This window comes from Trichoderma virens, assembly GCF_000170995.1.
Source record: "Trichoderma virens Gv29-8 chromosome Unknown TRIVIscaffold_87, whole genome shotgun sequence".
Classification (NCBI taxonomy): domain Eukaryota; kingdom Fungi; phylum Ascomycota; class Sordariomycetes; order Hypocreales; family Hypocreaceae; genus Trichoderma; species Trichoderma virens.
This window is the reverse complement of record NW_014013662.1, coordinates 1,073,872-1,094,619: the sequence shown is the minus strand read 5'-3', so window position 1 is coordinate 1,094,619 and position 20,748 is coordinate 1,073,872. Positions and strand designations below refer to the sequence as shown.

At 46.6% G+C, this 20,748-nt stretch overlaps 8 protein-coding genes across 8 annotated transcripts; 4 read left to right on the top strand and 4 right to left on the bottom strand.

The window, feature by feature from the left end:
- Positions 1-2,537: 2,537 nt before the first annotated feature.
- On the bottom strand, positions 2,538-3,616 carry TRIVIDRAFT_194594 (uncharacterized protein; the record flags this gene model as incomplete). Its single annotated transcript, XM_014096918.1, has 3 exons — positions 2,538-2,638; positions 2,718-3,336; positions 3,575-3,616. 3 exons carry the CDS (start codon positions 3,614-3,616, stop codon positions 2,538-2,540), a joined length of 762 nt encoding a protein of 253 aa, XP_013952393.1.
- Positions 3,617-5,323: 1,707 nt separating this feature from the next.
- TRIVIDRAFT_44787 (uncharacterized protein) lies at positions 5,324-6,077 on the top strand (the record flags this gene model as incomplete). The annotated part of the gene is made up of 4 exons (XM_014096917.1): positions 5,324-5,364; positions 5,439-5,698; positions 5,766-5,877; positions 5,933-6,077. 4 exons carry the CDS (start codon positions 5,324-5,326, stop codon positions 6,075-6,077), a joined length of 558 nt encoding a protein of 185 aa, XP_013952392.1.
- Positions 6,078-6,498: 421 nt separating this feature from the next.
- TRIVIDRAFT_226305 (uncharacterized protein) lies at positions 6,499-8,115 on the top strand (the record flags this gene model as incomplete). The annotated part of the gene is made up of 4 exons (XM_014096916.1): positions 6,499-7,253; positions 7,308-7,404; positions 7,464-7,717; positions 7,770-8,115. The coding sequence occupies 4 exons, from the start codon at positions 6,499-6,501 to the stop codon at positions 8,113-8,115; spliced, it is 1,452 nt and encodes a 483-aa protein (XP_013952391.1).
- Positions 8,116-8,195: 80 nt separating this feature from the next.
- TRIVIDRAFT_67392 (uncharacterized protein) lies at positions 8,196-9,542 on the bottom strand (the record flags this gene model as incomplete). The annotated part of the gene is made up of 1 exon (XM_014096915.1): positions 8,196-9,542. The coding sequence occupies one exon, from the start codon at positions 9,540-9,542 to the stop codon at positions 8,196-8,198; it is 1,347 nt and encodes a 448-aa protein (XP_013952390.1).
- Positions 9,543-11,890: 2,348 nt separating this feature from the next.
- TRIVIDRAFT_226303 (uncharacterized protein) lies at positions 11,891-12,325 on the top strand (the record flags this gene model as incomplete). The annotated part of the gene is made up of 2 exons (XM_014096914.1): positions 11,891-12,079; positions 12,173-12,325. 2 exons carry the CDS (start codon positions 11,891-11,893, stop codon positions 12,323-12,325), a joined length of 342 nt encoding a protein of 113 aa, XP_013952389.1.
- A 2,004-nt stretch (positions 12,326-14,329) lies between these two features.
- Positions 14,330-15,730, top strand: TRIVIDRAFT_67390 (uncharacterized protein; the record flags this gene model as incomplete). Its single annotated transcript, XM_014096913.1, has 1 exon — positions 14,330-15,730. The coding sequence occupies one exon, from the start codon at positions 14,330-14,332 to the stop codon at positions 15,728-15,730; it is 1,401 nt and encodes a 466-aa protein (XP_013952388.1).
- Positions 15,731-16,020: 290 nt separating this feature from the next.
- On the bottom strand, positions 16,021-17,748 carry TRIVIDRAFT_67389 (uncharacterized protein; the record flags this gene model as incomplete). Its single annotated transcript, XM_014096912.1, has 5 exons — positions 16,021-16,138; positions 16,459-16,546; positions 16,890-16,908; positions 16,978-17,393; positions 17,484-17,748. 5 exons carry the CDS (start codon positions 17,746-17,748, stop codon positions 16,021-16,023), a joined length of 906 nt encoding a protein of 301 aa, XP_013952387.1.
- Positions 17,749-18,895: 1,147 nt separating this feature from the next.
- Positions 18,896-20,008, bottom strand: TRIVIDRAFT_44674 (uncharacterized protein; the record flags this gene model as incomplete). Its single annotated transcript, XM_014096911.1, has 2 exons — positions 18,896-19,704; positions 19,762-20,008. 2 exons carry the CDS (start codon positions 20,006-20,008, stop codon positions 18,896-18,898), a joined length of 1,056 nt encoding a protein of 351 aa, XP_013952386.1.
- Positions 20,009-20,748: the final 740 nt, after the last annotated feature.

The following is a 20,748-nucleotide window of genomic DNA, read 5'->3' as shown; positions in this document are numbered from 1 at the left end:
GTACTTGCTGGAGGGATGAGAGAGGCTGAACGATGGCCAGGATTGAGCTCAAGCTTTGAGTTTAAGGCCCCTGTCGATTCCACTCATGTCCCCCTGGCTAGGGCAACCCAAGTACCGCTACCTAGACGGCTAGTGCCTGACACTACTGCCAATGCGTATTAGCTACCTGCTCTTGCTGCGTGCTCGGACGCGGGCTGAACAGTGGAGTCTCGAGTGCCGGCAGCGTCTTCCGGAGGATCTTGTAGGGGGTTTGTCATGTTTTTAGGGGAGCAATTGTTCCTGAGAGGCTGGCAGGTACTGTAGAGGGACGTAGCAGTGACTTGCTTCATGTTGGCAGATTATCTTGTTCTTGTTGTACTACCAAGTCACTGTCCGTCTTACAGCAGGTTCATATCTCCTCGTCCTTGCAGACAGTCTACAGGTACATGTTAGATATAGGTACAAACGGGCATAGCAGCATGTACAGTATTGATTGACATGGATAGCTGCATCATTTGTTTCTGATCCTTCAGCTACAACTGCAAATTCATCAAGAGAGCTGAATTGAACAGCCAGTCAACATCCACCTCAAGCCGTGATAAGCCTTAGCATGCAATACTAATCTATCCTAAACCATCACAATCCTTTAAACAAACAAACTGATGCAAGCCCTGCCTAAAAGTCGGGTACCTTCGGAGCTGCATCTCCTTTCTCTCCCCTGTGGCTCCTCCTCCGACTCGTCATGATGCATACAGGTATATGCGTGGACATGAGCTAAGCAGCGCTGCCGAAAATCCGGTTCGCTCTTCGCAGATACTGTCCTTCTCTCTCACCGGTTGCATGGTTGCGTTTGCTCTCGTTTTGTGGCTTGCATATGGTCCTGGGCTGGTGGGCAGACCCTGTTTGGACACCAATCACTTTTTCAGTCTTATTGCTGCAAGCCGATGAGTTTTGACAGCGAGAACCTTTTCCTAGGATTCTAAATATGTCATATATTTGCTGCCATTTGTTGCATTATATATGCATAGGTGCGTATGCAGTATTGTAGTTTGTCTGTATCTGAGAGACACTTTATGTTGTGAATAGCCTCAGATTGGCCTTGTGACCCTCTTGGTGACATTACCCTACAGTAGTTCTCAGCCCTGTCAAGCGGTGGCGATGATGCATGCACTTGCTTGTGAGATGTGATATCACATAACACCATTCAGGTATGCACTACGGAGTACACATTGGGAAATTTGGAATTCGCCGGCGCCTAATATTGTTACACCAGGAAAATTTGCAACCTGTGACATCACAATACAACTGTAAGCTTGCACGGATTGCTATAGTAACAGCGTAGAGAGATACTCTCAACACGCAGAACCCACCGTCTCTAATCTACAGCACGAAATTAACAAGGGAAATGTAATTATGAGCCCACACAATTCCAAGACATGGAAGAAAGCAGAGAAGCGAAAAGAACCAACAGGTACACGTCCTTCGCCTGCAGCCCGTGTCTCATGCTAATGCATCCCGACTTACACTATCACCAGGTCATCTCCAATATCACATCTCGGTCAATATGCAGTGTCACCTACAGGGGAGCAATTCCAAAAAAGAAAAGAAAGAAAATTTTCATCCATTTGCAGCCAGTTAATGACAGCCTTCAGCATCTGCTCCACTCCATCCTGCTTCCAATACCTCTCATTTGTCAAGTGGTCGCCGTATTAGAGGCTCAGCTCCGTCACCGCCAGAACGGATTTCCGTCACCCAGGATCCTACTCGTATGCGTCTATCCGTCTATCTGTCTGCTGATCATCTTTCCCTCCCCCTCTCTATTGTGGCTTTTTTTTTTATCTTGTCAGAGGCCTATTGCAGGGTAAGGATGTGTATTTCGTTTCACCTTGTGCCCAGTACCTTGCAGATAGCAGAGACAGAAATCACCCTTCCCGCTCATGTCTGGTTTCTGCTTGCCCTACCGCTGATCAATAGTCCCATGCTATGTCCAGTTTTTATTTTGTTATTGTCTTAGCTAAGAGGCGTATTCTTCAGCAATCTAGGCCTAAGATACTGCCTCGTTATTGCTTCGCGTTTTGTGAATAGCTGCTAAGCGTTCTGCAAACACAGGTGCTCATGCGTGGTTTCCTGGATGATAATGCAGTGTCAGCTCCGGTGACATATAAATGAATTGTCATTTCGTAAAGGTAATCAAGGTAGCATTGGAAATGCGCATCATCATTGTAACGATTGTATAAACGGCTAGAGTAGCGCGACGATGTCTAGGATCTGAGACTGCGAACCCCCCTTAGACACTCAGCTGTATACATCTGAGACGTCTAATAAGAAACACCCTGACGCTACTACCGTTCGAGGTTTGTTTACTTTGGTCACTATGTACCCTTTATCTTTCTTTCACCGTGTTATTTTGTCTCGCCAACAGCCTGTTGGTAAACATGCACGCGTTGGCCACCCTGAACAGGACATAATCCAGCCACACAAGTTCAAACAATTCCAACCAACACTATAACGACGCAGCATCATACACTCACCTGCTCTCAGAGTTTCAGAAGACGCGTTCAGATACTCGCGATAATGATGTCTTTTCCTGAGTGTGACACATGCTTGACAGCGGCTTCTTCAACAGCCAACAACAGTGTGCTGGTGCGTATAATCAGCTCTATTACACTCTTCAAGTTAGCACAGAGTACACGTAGCTATGGCAGAGGGTGGGAAGAGGTTGGCAAGGCGACACCGACCTTCATAAATTAGATTGTAAAACACGGGAGGCTCATCTTCAAAGATGGTCCCCCTTGTCTCTTGCCCGGGAGTCACCTTGAAACGCAAGCCAATGTCCTTTGTTCTATCTACCCACAAGATGCGGTTATCGTCTGATGAAAATGTGGTGGAGCCTGCGATTGTGGCTCCTGTCGTAGAAGAATGTGGTGATGAGGAAGCCTCAGACTGAAGAGTTGATTGCCTGGACAGCATGCTGGCTAGCCAGTCTCTAAACACACGAATGACGCCTTCGCTGATATTGACATGCCGGGTAAAAAGGCCTGGCCGAGAGCCATGGGTAACGACATTTGTCACCGTGCAAAGCTGAGAGAAGCGCTCCCCTTCATCCAGGTATACTTCTTGATGTGCCGTCTCATCAATAATATCCTCGGCTGTTATCTGGAGCTGCGTGCTGCCAGCCAAGGTTTGTACAGACCACCCATAGCGGAACCTTCTGCGTCTGTTCTCTTCCATTATCACTGGTCGGAAGCATGAATACATCTTGCGTAAATGTACAAAGCTTGGGTTCTGCTCATTGATCGAAGGCCCGTCGCATGATGCCGTGCCGAGATATCGACAAGCCAGATACGGCGTGGATATCTTTGCGCTTGGATGGTAGCATTCGAGAATGACTTCGTTGCCTGGCCTTGAGGCTGTAGAAACGAGGCGGCGATGTAGGATACGGGTTGCTAAAGAGCAGAAGCGGTGACTGACGGTGACGACTGGGAGGAGCTCTTTCGTAGTCAGTTCCGCCAGCACGCTAGAGAGAAGCTGTGGATTTGATGTAATTGTTAGAGATTGTAGAATAAACATGTCAGACGATTCATCATTTACTTACCTCGTTGGGAAGATTCTTGATGGGGGAATTTGTGGTCTCCATGCTGCTCGTTGCGTTGATAATAAGGGCACTTGGCCAATTGCATGTAATACTACCAAGCTAATACAGGTATCACAGCTTCCAATAGATGCCTGCTTGGTGATAGTAGACCAAGATATGCCGGTAATCACGAGTCAGTGTAGCTCTCGACGTAGACAGCGTACGATGCTGGCACATTGACAGTTTGACGTTATCGGCAGCTCGAGGTCCGGATAGACCGACATATCGATGGCGATATCGCTATAGCTATCTGATCGCATCATTGGTGAGATATGGGCTCTCCATAGTATGTAATCGGCGACCCGCTTCCCCAGGATGGCGCTTTTAGCCAGGCGGATCTCATTCGTTGGCATCAGTGAAGTGATCCGGTTTAGCCAATCAAGTGCAACGCCGTCTGGAGATAAGGTGATTCCTCAATCTGGGTGTCTTCTGGGCAGCGAAAGAGCAGATCAAATTAAACAGTTGAAACGATCAGTTGAAGAAACGCTCAGACAAGCAATCTACATGAGCTTAAGTACCACTCTTTTAGCGTGCGGGGAAGCAGTCCAGAAGCATGAGGCTATTCCGCGTCTCTCATCCCCCCCCACCGAATTCACTCTGCATGTTGATGCCTCAGAGGGTTAGTGACGCCAGTCGTGATTGAGTGCTTGCTTTTGGAAATATTGCAGAGACTCTAGAAGAATCTCTAAAAGATAAGCTCTGGCAAATGGGCTGTACATGCCGACATTGAGCTTGGGCAAAAACCTGATACATAATGTACCTACATATCCGCTGAGTCACCAAATCTTGTCAGTCGGGTTTATGACGTAACAAATCGGGATACTCAGCAGTTGATGTTGAGGTGCCCAGTTAAGCTTATTACATGTAATTTTCTGGACCTAGAGCGCTAATACTTGATCATTGATCCTGCCATTTACTATTGCCCCTCCCATTAGGAACCCTGTTTACTACATGTAGCTCAACCTTGACCAATTGATTGTCGAACTTGTTGTATGACATCTGCTGCTGCTGTCTTTACTGCTTTATCTGTTCCATCACCGTCTTCTCTGTATCAATGGTATGCTCTCTGGCAGTGCGAATACATGTATTGATATATAATCCCTACTGTTATGTATGAGTATGTATATGGATATGTGAGCAGAATAGAAGTAACCAGGGTACGTGTAACCAAATAGAGCTAGCTATTGCCACTCCTATCAATCCGGGCACACAATCTTTTCTTCAATATCCCAAATTTGAAATACGCTAACATACAAAAGTTACTGATGGATTTTAGTCCGCTTTGGTCCGGCCTTGCCCTCAAGCTAGTCCGCACATGCATCCACCATATTCAGTATGAACAAGTCATGCTCGATGCATATTTGTAAATGATAATGCAACCGATTAATTCGATTAGTCTTGATTCGAGCCTTGATTCGAGAAAGTGATGTCACAAACCCAAAATCACTATATCAGTCAAGTGTATAATGCTTCTGAGTTATTATTAAGCTGGGGAATCGGACGGTGCAAGTTCAGTAATCATGAAATCCTACGCGACGCCATTCACGCCACGCCTCGGACATGTTCTGCATATAAAGAGCTGTGCTTGTTACGTTCAACTCAATCGCTTTGGCATTAAAGAAAAACAAACAAATAAACAATCACCACAACTACAGCTTAAGAATAACAATTTTCTCTTTCTTTCCAACACATCAGCAAAATAATACCACAATGGCTTCAAAAGTTCTCAAGGAGCTACTCAATCGCAATGCGTAAGTATTCCCGTCGAGAGGCAAAAAATGATCACTTCTCTACACCCTCAAGAGTCATTACTCACCAATCAAAGTAAAATTGTCGAAAATTACAAGGCGCCACCTTCCCTGGTGCCAATGGTCCAGGCGACTCGCGAAAGCGGAGCAGGCACAATCATCTTGAGCTGCTCTGATCCGCGTCTCAACCCCTATCAGATATTCGGTGTCGATTCCACTATCAAAGGCGTCACCATGGTACGAAATGCTGGAGGTCGTGCCATGGATGCCATCAGGTCAATCTCTATTCTTCAAACCATCGGCAACGCGAAAACAGTTGTTGTCCTCCATCACACAGGTTAGTGGAACAAGCAGTCGGAGCACCACTGAATGACAAATTGCAATTAACACATAATTTAATCTAGACTGTGGAATGACCCATTACCATGACGCAACAATCAAGGAGGCTCTGATCGAAATTGCACCTCAGGAGAAAGACACTATCAATGCTTCCAAATACGGCGAAATCGCAGGACTGTAAGAATAGAAATCTCGCTCCTTTATCGAACATGTGACTAACCTAACTTTACAGAATCGAGGATAGTGTGAAAGAAGACGTGGATCTTCTAAGCTCTTCACCCTTCATCCTGCCTGGAACCTCAATTGTGGGACTGAAGTTGGATATTTTCACTGGCGCTATTACGAAGGTTACTGAGGCCAAGACTGAAGAGCATTGACTTGGATTTAAACTATGAGATAATACTTATATGATTGGGCAATACAATAGACATCTAATTGATTTTCTGAGATTTTTCGAGTGCTTCATTCCTCGAGTTGGAGGTTCAATAAGGGGTGGCAAACATAATCCGGAGATCCGTTGCCCCCGCCCGGCATGAAAACAGGGCTAAAATGAGCTTAATGAGAACGCACATGAATGACTAATTACATATCCGACGTTACTTATATCTGACACTTTTTTGTTCGTATTTTGATGCCACGTGTGTCCCTTCCCATGATATTCAAGATAGGAAGCCATGCAGGCCGTCAATTCTTGCGGACCATGCGGAAGGGGTAAACGGCGTTGTGACCGTGGATGGCCAAGCTGCTCTACCTGCTCTCGGTAAGTTTGCGATTTCATTGGCTGAACACCAAGGTTTCATGCTGAAAGCATATAATTCTAGGCTTGGACGGCCGTGTGTGTATGATAAAGATACCTTACGGCCGTTGGAGAGCGAAGCCGGACACAAAGTACTAGATGTTCCGACGAGGACAGACGCCAGTTCGTCGTATTCGCCACAATCATCCCGGTCTGTCACAGATATCTGGGCCAGTCCGAGCTTTACCGATGTCACGGCTGGTGTCGAGCCCTTCCTCCACGACTCTCTACGACGGCCTACAGTCGATGTCATTGTCCAGAAACAACTCTTCAAGATTATCGGGTCTCGCAGCGAGATGCACCGGATAGCAGACTCGTACTTTGCCACCATCGCCAGAAGAATATCGATTGTGTCGGCGCAGAGATTCTACGCAAGACTACCCAAGATTGAGTCTCCCAGCTGCCCTGCCGATTTTGCCGCCCTCTGTCTATCCTTGCATCTGGTATTGCAACTCCCACAGCCTCATGATAGTAGCATGCAGTCATCGCTCTATGTGACACTAAAGGGCATCATCAGTCTGCTAGAAGCCACGTCTTATCACTCCCTCGAAGTCATACAATGCCGTATCATCATGACTTTCTATGAAATGGGCCACGGCATCTATCCCGCAGCAGCCACGTCCATGGGCGGTTGTGCCAAGATGGCTCGCTTCGCCGGGTTCCATCGACATTCTATTCTGTCGAGTTATGACGATGAAAGGGAAATTGTAGCAGAAGAAAAGAAGCGAACATTCTGGATGCTGCATAATCTAGACCGGTACAGTCAACTGAATCTATTATTTTGGTGCTATCTGACACAGTGAATTTTAAGCTATTTGAATCTCTCCATGGGAGAAAGCATCTTTACCACGCCATTCGCTCAGGAAACTGATCCGCTTCCAATTGAAGAAGACCTATGGTCCAAAAATGTAAGTCTGTGTCCGTTTACATCTCAAACTGTGAATAGCGCTCTAAGCATAACCAAAAGATTGCCCCAAGCTTGGTAACGCACAATCTCAATACACCAGCTGATGTCAGCATCGGTTCATTTGCCCGTGAGTGCCAAATTTCTCACCTGGTAGGGCGAGTATTGCGAAACGTATACGAGCCCGTTTCAGACGCAGCTTTCCAGGCCAAAGAAGCCGCCCAGCTCGAGACGACCATGGCAACGTTTATCCCATTGCTGCAGAACGACGAGGAAGACTTTGGGAAATATTGCATCTCTTTTGCCATCTGCAGCAGGTACTGCAATAAACAGATGTATCTTGTGTGTCCAGTTGCTAATCGCTGGCAGCGCTTTATTTACTCTTTATGGCTGCACTATTGACAAGGGAAGATATGGTGCAAAGATCGATAACTGTCCTGCTGCGCTAGCGGAACATACAGCACTCGAAATCACCCGTTACTGTCGCAAGCTATTTGGAGATGAGGAAGCCATAAATTACGGCAGCCTCTCTCCGTTTGTGCCATATGCGCTCTATCAGTCTATTGTCATTCAGCTCCAATTACATGAACGCAATCCGCAAGCCAAATACGAAGAAAACATTGAGTTTCTAAAGCAGGTCCTGAGGAATTTCAGTAAAAGATGGTTGCTGGCAGGTAATGTTCTACCAAGGATGCGCAGGCAAAGAGAATACTAACGATTCAAAGGCAAATATTTGATCAAATTAAACGACAACTCTCCACCACTGCTATATAGCGTGGATTAAGTATTGTAACTTCAGGGGTTGCTTGCTGCATTCAACTCCGGTGAGTACTTGGCGAACATGCCTTCAACAACTCGAATGTTTTCCCGCCAATAGCCATCTCTCTCCTCATCGGGCAAGTGTTTTGGTCGCCATTCCGCTTTCATGAACATGCCAAACTTGAACCATTCTAAGAATATTTGCGTAGCCTCACTCTCATTCCACCGTTTCCACTTGGGAATGGCGTTCCAAAAGGCCTCGCGGAGTTCATCGGCGCGGTCATACTCGGGGCCAAACTGGTTGGATGCCGGCTTACGGAAAAGCATCTCAATGATCCGATATAGTGAAGCGTATGGGGCGCTTGATAGAAATTCCCAGTCGATAATCGCTTGGATGTCTGCGGGTGTCTCGTTTGACACAATGACGTTATGAGGGCCCATGTCTGCATGAATGGCGACAATGGGGATCTCTTCGACGATGGCTGGTATATCATTCAAACGAGTATCGACAAAGTCTTTTATGCGATGAAGATACTGATCCTTATACTCATCGATGCCCTGTTGTTTTTCGAGGGCGACGAGAGAGGATTTGATATACGCACGGAGATACTCGCGAACTGAACGAAATGGGCCACCAAGGCCATAGTGTCGATCAGGTCCAATTTCCAACATAATTTCACCATTGGCTTCAGATGCGATTAACTCGCCAATCGAGTGTTTCTCTGGGAGTCGGATTTCCCAACAAGCTGAGAATGCGTGGGCCATCTTTCGTACGAAAACGAGTCTTTCTTCATGCGATAGCTTAGAGTAAATTGATGAAGCCATGACGCCTGGCATAAATTGAGCTATTTGCCTGCCCACCCCAGTTGTATTCTGATGAATCATTTCTCCCGGGATTGGATATACTGGCGGTATGGGTAAGACACTCGAATCAATCGTTCTTGAAATCAGCGTCATGAATGAGTCCATAGATGCAACAGAACCGTGGTGGCGAAGCTGAACCACGTATGCTAGGTTGTCGTCTTCTTTGACTGTGATCTTGTAAGAGACACTCAGCGAGCCATCGGTGAATCTGGCCCAAGAAGACAGATGCTGGCCTGTCGCAGAAAGCACTGCATCCGCAAGCTCCTGTTCGGAGAGCACGATGGGTTTTGGAGTGCTGAATTCTTTGGTTTGCCTATCAATTTTGATCAAGTAGCGGTCCACAGGCGCGTCAGATTCATCCATATCATCTAATGCCGCCGACCAGGAGAATGAGGATGGTGTTGTTTCGAGGAGCGCGTAGCAAACGCCTTTGCCATCCGATGGCCCAATTGCGCCGGAAAACACATGGGCCACAAGGGCCGTTACGGCGTCATCTTCTGTGAGGAGATTTTCAGGCATTTTGGAAAATGGTGACAAGAGAAATTGAAATCAAGGCAGCGTAAACAACGGTTAAGGAAGAATATTGGTGCAGCCAGTTTAGGTTTGGGCGGAAAATGGAAAAAGAAAGTATGTGTACATATGTTGGTAGGTGTGAGGTAAGACCCTAATATGTATATCATCACATGTCTGTTAGAATAAGAGCAAGTATTATAAGTCAGTTAGGTATTGACTGCATGTGTTTTCTTAACTAGCGGAGACTGTGGATGGCAAACAAAGATCCGTGCATAATATCCCCTCAGTATCAAGGGTCGCCCTCGTGCCTTTATGACATTTGTGTTACTACTAGCAAAGGATTTCAATGGCTCGTTTTCTTCCTTCATTTAGTTTCTCTTATTAAACTTACACTTGGCTGTAACGACAATCATTATATTTGAGCTACTGTGCGTTTGTATGTTCACGGAAGCTAGGAACATAGCGAGGCTGTTGGGCTTTTTAGCCACAAGTGGTGGTCCGCGTCTAAATACTGTACGATGTCCACAGCAGCATTCATAGGAGCAAACAAAGTTGCTGCGCTCATTAACCTGTGATGGGATTCACCTAGGTGCCATATGTACATGCACTTGGTCAAACCTACTGAGAGCCCTGCCAGGAGCTTGCTGCGGCACAGAACTATATGTAGCTTTCTTCGCTTCCAACAACGCACAATCCACCTATCGTAGCCTGCTTAGGTCAAAATTTTTAGAAACTGGGTATGGTCCTCTTCCACCGGGATTTTCTCAACCATTATTACTGATATCGAGAGAGAATGGGTGTAACACAAAGCTGAAGTTGAACCATTTCCATGTGGGTTTTAGTAAAACTGCCACATAATTAGGCGATACTAGTGGGTTGTTGGAATATGGTAATTGAGAAGCCTAGATATCCCTTCAATTTGTGCTATCACGGATCAAATGTCAAATTGTTTTGGGCTGAGTGAAATATAGCAATTAATAACATGAAATAAATCCATGTAAACGCCTCTTGTACTCGTCCCAATTCATCAAAATGCGATTGTGGATATTATGCGAGAGAGTAGACAACCCCCCCCCCCCCCCCCCCCCTTTCCCCCGAACCTTGCTCTTTCGGAGGTCATCAATCCCTTCATTTAATGCTTCTAAGCCGCCTGTCCGTAGCTCTCTTAGATGCGGCTTTAGCATGCCCTGAGCGATAAGTTGCTCCGATAAAGCAGAGAAAACCTCAGTAAATTCACGATCTTGAGGCCTGGCCGGTCGACCATAGGCCTCATCCAGGCGTACGGGTAACCCCGAGAGTGTGCGGCCAATAACCCAGTCTGCACGAACTATTCGACGAGTGTATTGGATGTTTGTTGCCAGCGGCTTAAGACCGACATATCGACCACCCGCAGAACCGATGGCGTCGTAACGCATCTTCACGGTTCCTGCTTTGTAAATTCTGGTGCACTTGAGGATTCCACTTGCGCTTTGGCGAGTTGACCAGTTGCAGTCGCCCCGCCTGTTATCAACACATATACTAGCTTCTTCTGTTCCTTGGTTGTCATTTTGCTCTCGCTGTCCGCTGCTTGGGGCGGTAAAGCGAGTGTTTGGTATAGGGCCAATGTTGCTGTTCCAATTCCGACACCAGATGTAGCTGCTTCATGGTACTCGCAGTCGCATTTGGGTCTATGATGCCAACACTTTGCTGGCTAAGTTCATTGCAGACGCGGCTGCTGCTCAAGAAACTGATGTATTTTTCAGCACATCTTCGGAAGAAGACAGCAAGTTTGAGCCCTCTCAGGTCTTCATTCACCCATATGCCAATGAGAGAGATGTTCTTTCTCTCATTCCTGAAAATATTGAGGCCTTCGTGAACCTAGGGAAGGAAACCGGCGTTCTTAAGCATATTGTTGAGGGCTTTGAGGACCATAACACGCACTTAATAGAGTGTGCGAAGCCAATACCATACTGCTAAGTTATGGTCAGGATGATCTGCTGAAGATCGTAGCTCGCTATGCTTCGACTCGACCACCAAGGGACAACATCGATCAAGTATCTACCTCTGAGGCCGAGATCAAGAAGCTGGACGACCAAACTTCTTCAACAGTCATACTAAACTAGAAGGATGCTGAATCAGTAGATTGTAAAATTAGCCGCCTTGAACCGTCCGATCTTTTTGCGGCAGATAAGACACATCTTCTCGTTTGCTTAGCTTCTCAGCTTGGCATGTCAATCCGCGATTGGATGGTCAAGCATGGAGCGCGGAATTTGGCAGTCACCAGCCGAAACCCAGGTAGAGTTGATGCAGTGGTACTCGAAGATCTGAAGAGCCGAGGCGCCAATGTCAAGGTTCTTCACAAACTTTTTACCAACATGTCTTTGGAAGACTTCAAGGTAGCACCTAGGCCCAAAGTCCAGGGAACACAAAAGCTGGATGAGCTGTTCCACTCCACACCTTTGGATTCCTTTGGATTCCTTTATCTGCTTCTCATTGCTGACCTACGTAATGGGCAATCCGGGCCAACCCAACTTGCCGCAGCGAACATGTACATGCACTCTCATGTGCGCCAGCGAAAGTAGAGGGGTGTCGCAGCGTCAATCAGCGATATCGCTTTCCTCATCGGCGTAGGCTTTGTCGATCGTAATCTATAACAGGACGAAGAGCGTTTGAAGAAGTTTGGATACCTGAGAATGTCTGAGCCAGAGTTCCACGGTGTCTTCGCTGAAGCCATTGTTGCGGGGCAGCCTATTTCCAAGGAAGACCCAGAGACCATCACCAGCATAGGAGATGAACCCAATGCGCCGTAGTAGTATAGTAATTCATAAATTTGCAACCGACGTGTGCCATGAGGGCATTACGGAAGACTCAGATAATCAACAGGCGCAGCCATCGCAGAGCGTCAAGGGCAGAATGGTCGCGGCTAAGAATAGCGAAAATGCCCTGGCCATCTTGCAGGGTGCCTGTGCAGCAAAGCTCACTATGATTCTCCAAGTTCACGCAGATGGCATCGATCACACTACTCCATTGTTGATACCGGGAATTCATTCGCTGGTAGCTATTGAGATCAGATCATAGTTCTTGAAAGAGGTGAATGCCGACATGCCCGGTTTTTAAGATTTTGAGCGGTGCATCTTTCGCAGATATTTGTCAAGACGCTCTGGTGTTGCTTCTACCGACACTGACTTTCTCAGCTGAAACGAGCACGCCAGTAGCCGATACATCTCCCACGGTTAACAATGGCCTTTTGAGCTCAGCCAATATGCAGCAGCTGAGGGTCCCGTCCTCAGCACCTACTGAAGCATCCAGATTGAAGCTGGAAGACAATGCTAGTGCGCTTATGTCTATGGCTTGCACAGGGCCATCATCTGTACCAGAGGGGACACCACAGGAGGAATCCTCATACGAACGAGCTAGCGAGATGGCCCCAGATCAGAGCCGCCTGTCCTTCCTGAAGGTCTATCTGGAGGATAAGGCCACGTACTTTGTACAACGTCACATGTCCGGTAACCTACAGAGTCCGAGAGATAGTATCACAAAATCCGGACTCCATCGCGGTCAAAGACGGCTATGGCCAGCAACTTAGCTATTCTCAAATGATGCAGCGCGCCGGTCAGATCGCCGGCCGGCTTCCGTTCTTCCTGCTGGGTCAGATCGCCAGCCGGCCGGCTTCCGATCTTCCTGCTGGGTCAGATCTGTGCTTTCATGGCCATCTTATTCCACTTTTTGTGACTAACCGTTCGGCGATAATCCGTATCTTAAAAAGCACAGCGCTACCCGGTCGGCCTAATCAGAGAATGCCGATGCATCTCCGCACTAATAAATGTACACCCTACAAGCATCTAAAATATTATTTCGGTACATAACGCCACTTGTACAGTACCTAATTAATCACTATTTTTAATAAGATAAATAAGTTCCTATACTTCAATACATGATGTTCAACTTGTATCTCGCAAATATAGTAAAAAATACCTGATTGCACCTTTTCAACAGCAACAAAGCCCATTTTTAGTCACTACACATTCGAATAGTCTAGTATTTGGTTTTCATGACCTTTCGAATAGTATTTTCTTTTTGACTCTGAAGTAGCTTGTATGTTAAAATTGATAGAAAAGGTACTTTTGCTGATCTTTACCGGTTATGTTGCTTGTACCCAGTGAACTGCAGAACTAACAAAATAGATGCTTGTCGGGTGTACTAAGTATTCGGTACGGCACAGGACAGGCCCGGAGTTTACAAAACAGATCCAGCGATTCGCCGTTAGTGCTCACGCCGGCAATCCCTATCCATTAACGTAGGGTGTATAGGGTGTATCCATGCCAAGGACGGCATACGGCGGTGAGGGATGGATCTGATATAAGCACTGCAGAATCCAATTGCAGCATGCTACTCTATATTTGGCCTAGTCGCTCGCTCCTATGTGTCTCATATCGTACTCGTACTTCGTATATCTCTTCTTCTGAAACTGGACCAATCAAAGAGTGAGAAAGTTCACGGCACATCGGCCATAGGCGAAGACCCGTGTAAGAATAAGAATAAGTCTTGGGCATCCCTGCCTACGCATTATGCAGGGACTCCATACTTCATGCAAAGTAATACCCTGTCATTATAATCAGATTTAAGTGCTAAGCCTTTTATATGTGTTGAAGTAAGTACCGCAATGCTGACGAAGAAAATACGTTTCACAGAGAAGGGGTGGGATATCGTTTGAGTTGTTTGTGATTCCAACTCAATAAGAAGCAGTTCACACGAAGAACTCTTTCAATGCTCCTAGCTCCTGCATAATCCAGTTTCTACTGTGACAACCAACAATGTCACTCGCAGCAACTCCCGGAGAGGCTCATCTGCCCTTCCGCCGGTCGTGCGATAGATGTCACGGCCAAAAAGTCCGTTGCATTAGGACGCAAGAGTCTAGTCATCCTGACTCTGAGCCGTGTGTACGGTGCAAGAGATCTGGCTCCATATGCATCTTCAGCCCTCAACAGAAGCCTGGCCGGCCACCTCTCGGAAGTGATGCCCGCGAGACAACGTCGTCTGCCATGTATTCACGGAAGAGACGGAGACAATCACCCAGCTCTGTAGATCTGCCTCAATCTCCTCCTCCGACCTGCCCTGTGACCTCGTTGCCCGATTCGGCGTCAGTAGTGGGCTCGTTATCCTTAGATCCAACGTTATTTTCACCTTTTACGACCGGTGACGAATTGGGCGATGGCAGCTTCTCTGATCCCGACTTTTTGATGTCGATTCCAACAATGCCATCAATCGATTCCCTGTCATCATCACCAAGGCAAAAGAGGTCCGTCTCTGAAGGAAACGCTGTGCACTCCGTCGTGGATAACATCGAGAGAGATACAGAGGAGCTGGGCAACCTTACCCTCCAAGTCTATCGCGCAGCCAGGGCGCTCTCGTCGTCTTATCCTACATCGCTAGCGGTATCCTCACCATCTTTAAACGAGATATTTGCTTCCACAGAGGCCCTAATCAGCATCATTCGTCGAAATACCAGCGGCAGCTCTAATGACAATAAATATGATCCCTTTTCGACTGCCGATCCTGCTGGCTTCAGTCCTCAGGCAGACTGGGAAGAGTTTAATTGGCTTCAGAGCCCACCACACCATGAATGGGTGTTACCCCAAATGTCCTCAACAGTCAACAAGGCCCCAGATACAAGCATCGTATTGATGATCCTAGCCTGCCATCAGCGCCTTCTTACTACTCTGGGAGGTATTTTGTTCTATATTTCACGCCATCTCCGGCAGCAGCAGCAGCCCCAGAATTTGCCAATCGGGGCCTCTCATTTCATAGAATTGCCAACGACACAGGCTCTTATCATTGTGAACCTGGTCAGTCACCAACTCCAACGACTAGATCGAGCCGTTGGGCTTCTAGCCGAAGATGGTGGAACAAAGGGACAGCTGGGTTCTGCAGCACGAACGATTGCGACGCGGACTCTCTCACCTCTATCCCCAGAGCAATCTAAGTCTCCTCAGTCCGTCTCGGATACTGAAGATCAATCATCGCAAAGCAAGCTGAAAACTGCAACCAACAGTGATAGTGACGAGCTCGGCATTGCTACAAGCATCGACAGCTCGTCCAGCGGGTCTCACAAGGCCATTACTTTAGCCATAGATATGATGACGCACCGTCAAGAACAACTGCAAAAGCAAATCAAGACGGTGAAGCAGCAAATTAGCAACTTTGACTCAATCTGATTCATTAGGGTCAGCTTCAACAGCAAGGTAGAAGGAGGAGGGAGCATCACGAACTTATATCACTCTGCTTCGGGTCATATGATGAAAATCCTTACATGTTTTGCTTACTCTTGGCCACAAGAGGTTGATAAAACAAAGACCCACATCATACCGAGACATACGATGCTTTATTCAGCGGAAGAAACCACCGAAGAGGCCACAAGTGCGACTGGGGAGGAGCAAGCCGATGAGTCACGCACAGCTTTGCCCCTAATCGCCGAACAGATGCACATACCATCACATCAATGCGTTCAAGGCCGCATATTGGTGACGTTTACTTCCGGCGAAGGCCCGCGTCGGTGGGTTGGATCGGTGGGTTTGCCCCTCAGATGCGCGGAGTGCGCCACGGTAGTAAGCTCTCTATAATACCTATTCAACAAAATTGGTATTTTGAAGTTTATAGATTATCGTAGTAGTATTACATAGGTCTGATTTAGCTCCGATAGCGTATACGAAATCAAAAGCATAGTGTATGATTACAATAAGGTAGATACAAGTGCCCGAGATACGAAAGTAGTTATGCAAACAGCTGATCAGTATACATGTCGTCTCTTGATACAAAACGCTATAACGTCATGTTCCAAAAACAGACACTCTATAATGGATAGTTTATTGGTCTTCTAGTGAACAGTGTATAAAGCTCATGTTGATTCACTCTTTCTGTCAACCCTAGTCAGCTTGGCACTCACTTCTCAAAGCTTATATTCAACAGCAGTATCACGAACCCATGTTGCCACAGTTTCCAATGGGGTGGGTTCCACTCCTGGCTTTCTGATACTGCAATAGATGAGATACTCACCTCCCTTCTCCGTCATCGCCTTTCCAATCGCAGCCTTTAGGGCGTAGGTCAAGTTAGAAATGTAAAAGTGGATCCCAGAAATCTTTAATTCTTGTTTATTTGCCAATTTCAACTACCATTAGTTACCTAGTAATTAGTGTGGTTGATACTTTGTAACGGTTGACGAAAGAGTATGAGGTCGGAGAGTAGAACAAAGATCTTATATTTAATAAAGTAACAACTCAAGCAGAAACCTTGAATAAGGGATACTTCTCATGAAAGTGGTGCACTATCCATTTTCTTTATCGCCTCTTTCATCTCCCTTGCCAAAGCTTTCGTTACCTCCTGAACCCGACTTCAACTAGAATCAAACAGTAAAATACCAGATTTGTATAGCTCCGGTGGCCTCCTCTTGGACGGTTAGGCCTACCGTCTCAACGCTTGTACCCCAATTCGCCACACCACGTGCAAGGTCCTGTACTATTCCATATGCCAAGTCCGGCTCAAAGTTGAATACTCCATCCACCGGGTTGGTCCACCGTACCAACAGTTCTGGTAGCTCGAGACCCCATATTCCAAAGCCATCCGAATAAGCACCACCTGCCAGCTTGTCGCGTACCGTTGAGAACATTGCTCTAGTTAACCCTGCTCCGGTAGTTTCCAAAAAGGTACACCCTAACACAACGTATTTATAATTTTTGACCGTGTATTTCCACCCGTTAAAGTTTTCTGGAGACAGCCCGATAAGGTAACTCATCCCACGTTTCTCCAATCGGCCACTAGCAACAGCTGTATCGTTTACCGGCGCATCTACCGGCGTACTGCGCTCACCAGGCCCTGAATTAACTATTGAATAATAGTAGTAGGGATCAAGATTGACAGCGTTGTGACATGTCTGGTATTCTTCGCTACCCGGGTAGAATTCTGAGCACCAACCCTTCCCGCATCCGTCGGTGCAGTATTGGATACCATATGAACCCCACGGTGTGTCCTTAAACAACGGCTGAAACGACATAACATGTTGTGCAATCTGGAAGCACCCAGCATCCGTAGTTGCCATTACCTGTAGCGACCGATATTTGGATGAAGTATCGCAGTTGGGATTGCTGTACAATTCGATTTCGGTGGTCCCAGCAACGGCATTGATGGTTTCTATAGCCCCTAGCAGACCCAGAACCAGCAAGATATTGAACAAAATCATCCTGATAAAAGCCTGATCGCCTTCTAGGGCGTTATTGATAAAGCCGTTTAGTGTGAAGGGTGTTTGTTTGCAGGGTCAGGGTTAAGTAGTATTTATTTTCTGAATAAGGAGAAAACAGAAAGATAATTATTGGATGGGATATAGATTTATATAGTTTTAGATGCTTTGGATAAACCCCTTCAAAACCTGGACGATGGTTAAACTCCAGGGAACGAAGCTGTCCGCGGCATTGTCTCAGTCAATACCTGCGAAAGTGCTACTAGTCGTGGTCTGTAGGAGGAGTGCTAAGTACCCTGCAACTTCTTTATGCAGGATAATAAATAGGCATTATTGAGTCATTCTGTGCACCCGTTGGGCTGCCCACGAATTCTTACAGGGCCTTAAGCGACGGCGTAGGACAAATTCATAACGTTATCATGAGTCCTCCGCATGTTTACCAGTTTATGGTCCCGGATTGTACTCAGAAGCCCATCCCATGTCTAAAGACGCCTCGTACTAGAGTATCGGGCCGCGGAGAATGTAAATACGCCTGCAGCGCTGACGGGTATGTAAGAGTGGACAGTTTATCGATTACTGAATTTCCTCTAGAATAAAAGCAGATAGTCTAATAGTTGATAAACAAGCTCGCAATTCCTTCTGGGATAAGAGTGGAGAGTTTAAAATGCAATGAATAAGCCCGCAAGTAACTCTGTGATAGGAGTGGAGAGGTTTACTGGTAACACTAACTTGGGCTGCTAAAAAAAAAAAGCGTTAATATTCTTACCTCAAACCAGATGTAGGAAGAGTGAAAAGCAAGGTAGGATTTTATTAAAGAATTTTTATCAAGTAATTGATTTTGCTCACCGCTAGCTTTACTAAGCTATTGATAATAATACTTCGACTATAACAAATTTCACCTTCCTCTTGTAGGGGTTACCTACTAATAGGTATTTCAAGTAAAAAAAGGTCAGTTATAAGATAAATCTTTCAGTAAGCTAGAGCCTCAGGCTAGTCCCGCAAGAATAACTTTAGCAACTCCAGCAGTAGATACATTTTGGCTACATAGTGATCAATCTTCCAGACGTTACAGCATGTGATACCGAGGGCGCTTTCTCATGGCCGCCGCTTTCAGCCAGTAGCTTATATTTCAAGGAGAAAGGCATCCTTCTCACTCTGCCCTAAGTTGTTGCATTTCCGCCGTGATGCCTCCATCCTTAAAGCCCTTCAAAACTTGTCGCGCAGTACCATCCCACTTAGTCTCGCGGATCCAATCCTCGAGACTTTGGAGATTGGGATTGATCCGCTTCATCTCGCCCAAGTCTCGCGTGCCCTCATTCTTCAAAATGCTATTCGCGAAGCCAGGCCACCACATGCTAAAGTTCTGTCCCACCGTGATTCCATCGGGATACATGCTCGACACAGGCGCATTTGCATAGGGCAAAGTATCAACCCACTCCTTGACGGTGATGGGTTCGTAGCGCGCTTTGACCCCGGCTACACGGGACAGAGTCTCGGCGATTTCTTTGCCGTTGGAGAAGTGGCTCGTCGCGAGGAGGGTCTTGCCAGACCATTCCTCACGGTTCTGGAACATGTGGAGGGCAAAGGCACCACAATCTTGGAGAGTCATGAAGGGGATATATCCCTCGCCCAAGGGAAGTCGGAAGACGCGAGTGCCATCTGCGGCAATGTGTGGCACATAAGGTCCGCCAATGAGATCCTCATTATAAGGACCGGTAATGAGAACCGACCAAACAAGCTTAGAGTCGGGGTGCGCCGGCGAGGTCATACCATCAAGATAAGTGTGAACACGACCTTTGCCATTGGTGTGATGAGCTGCGTATTTGTGATCGAAGTTGGTCAGACGGAGATAGTAGTCGATGCTGCTATACACAAAATGGCGAAGCGTTGGGATAGTGTTTGCAATCTCAAAGATGCGAATGCCAGACCAAAGCTCGTCCGCCTCGTTGACGGTGAAGCCTTGAATATGTTAGCAATTGGCACATGACTTATATAGAGAGGATACTGATAACTCACCATCAGTGTTGACAAAGACGCCGTAGCAGTCTTGAAGGGCTCTCTCCACGGAATCAAAATCCATGAAGGAGCCTTTGACGAGCTCCACTTGGGGATAGTCCTTGAAAGTCTCCTTAACGGTCTCGGAGTCCGGGTTGCGGGACAACACGCGAACGGTGAAGGGATCCTTTGCTTCGACAAGGGCCTTGACGACTGCGAAACCCTGTGCTCCGGTTCCACCAATAACGAGGATTCGCTTCTGAGCCATGCTGAACTTTGGGAAAGTTGAAGTTTGAAAGTTTAAGAGTGAAATTTAGTATCGAAATACTGAGTGTACTGTTGTTTGAATGTGATCTTGTAATGATTTGAAGTTCTGTTGGGAACTGTAGAATGCGTATGCTTGAAATACTATGTTCTGATTTGAGTGATCCAGCATTATTTGAGGGCAGAGTTTCTGACATTTATATGCTGCATCCATACACAATCCAAGATGTTTGGTTTGTAATTGTTGAGCAGATTGGAAATCATCTTGACAGTCAAATACGTGCGTAGAAAGTCGAATTACAAAGAAAGAAGCATTTTGATAACCTTATGTATAGTTATTAAGAAGATTCTTACATCAACAACAATCAAGTCACTAAAAGGTGTTTCGGTTTAGATCCCTAAGTAGCCTTTCGCGACGGAGTAGTGGGAGAGAAGTTGACCAGATCTGGGCTAAGCGGCGGTCTAGTGTGCGGATTAGCGTGCGGAAAGTCTCCATGTCGCGGAGTAGCCAGCATATGAATCATCAAGTATGTACGAAGCCTGTGTAAGAGCCATTCCTAAGCAGCCATGAATCGTCTGCGGAGTAGACATAGATGGATATGACGATATCGAAGGCAACACCGGAGAAGGGTCTGAACAATTCATGAGTATGGGGCCATGATTTATAAGAGAATTGTGACAAATGTGATTAAGTCTTTGAGACTCAAGTCAATGGACCGGGTCAATATGGGGTAGCTACCAGTA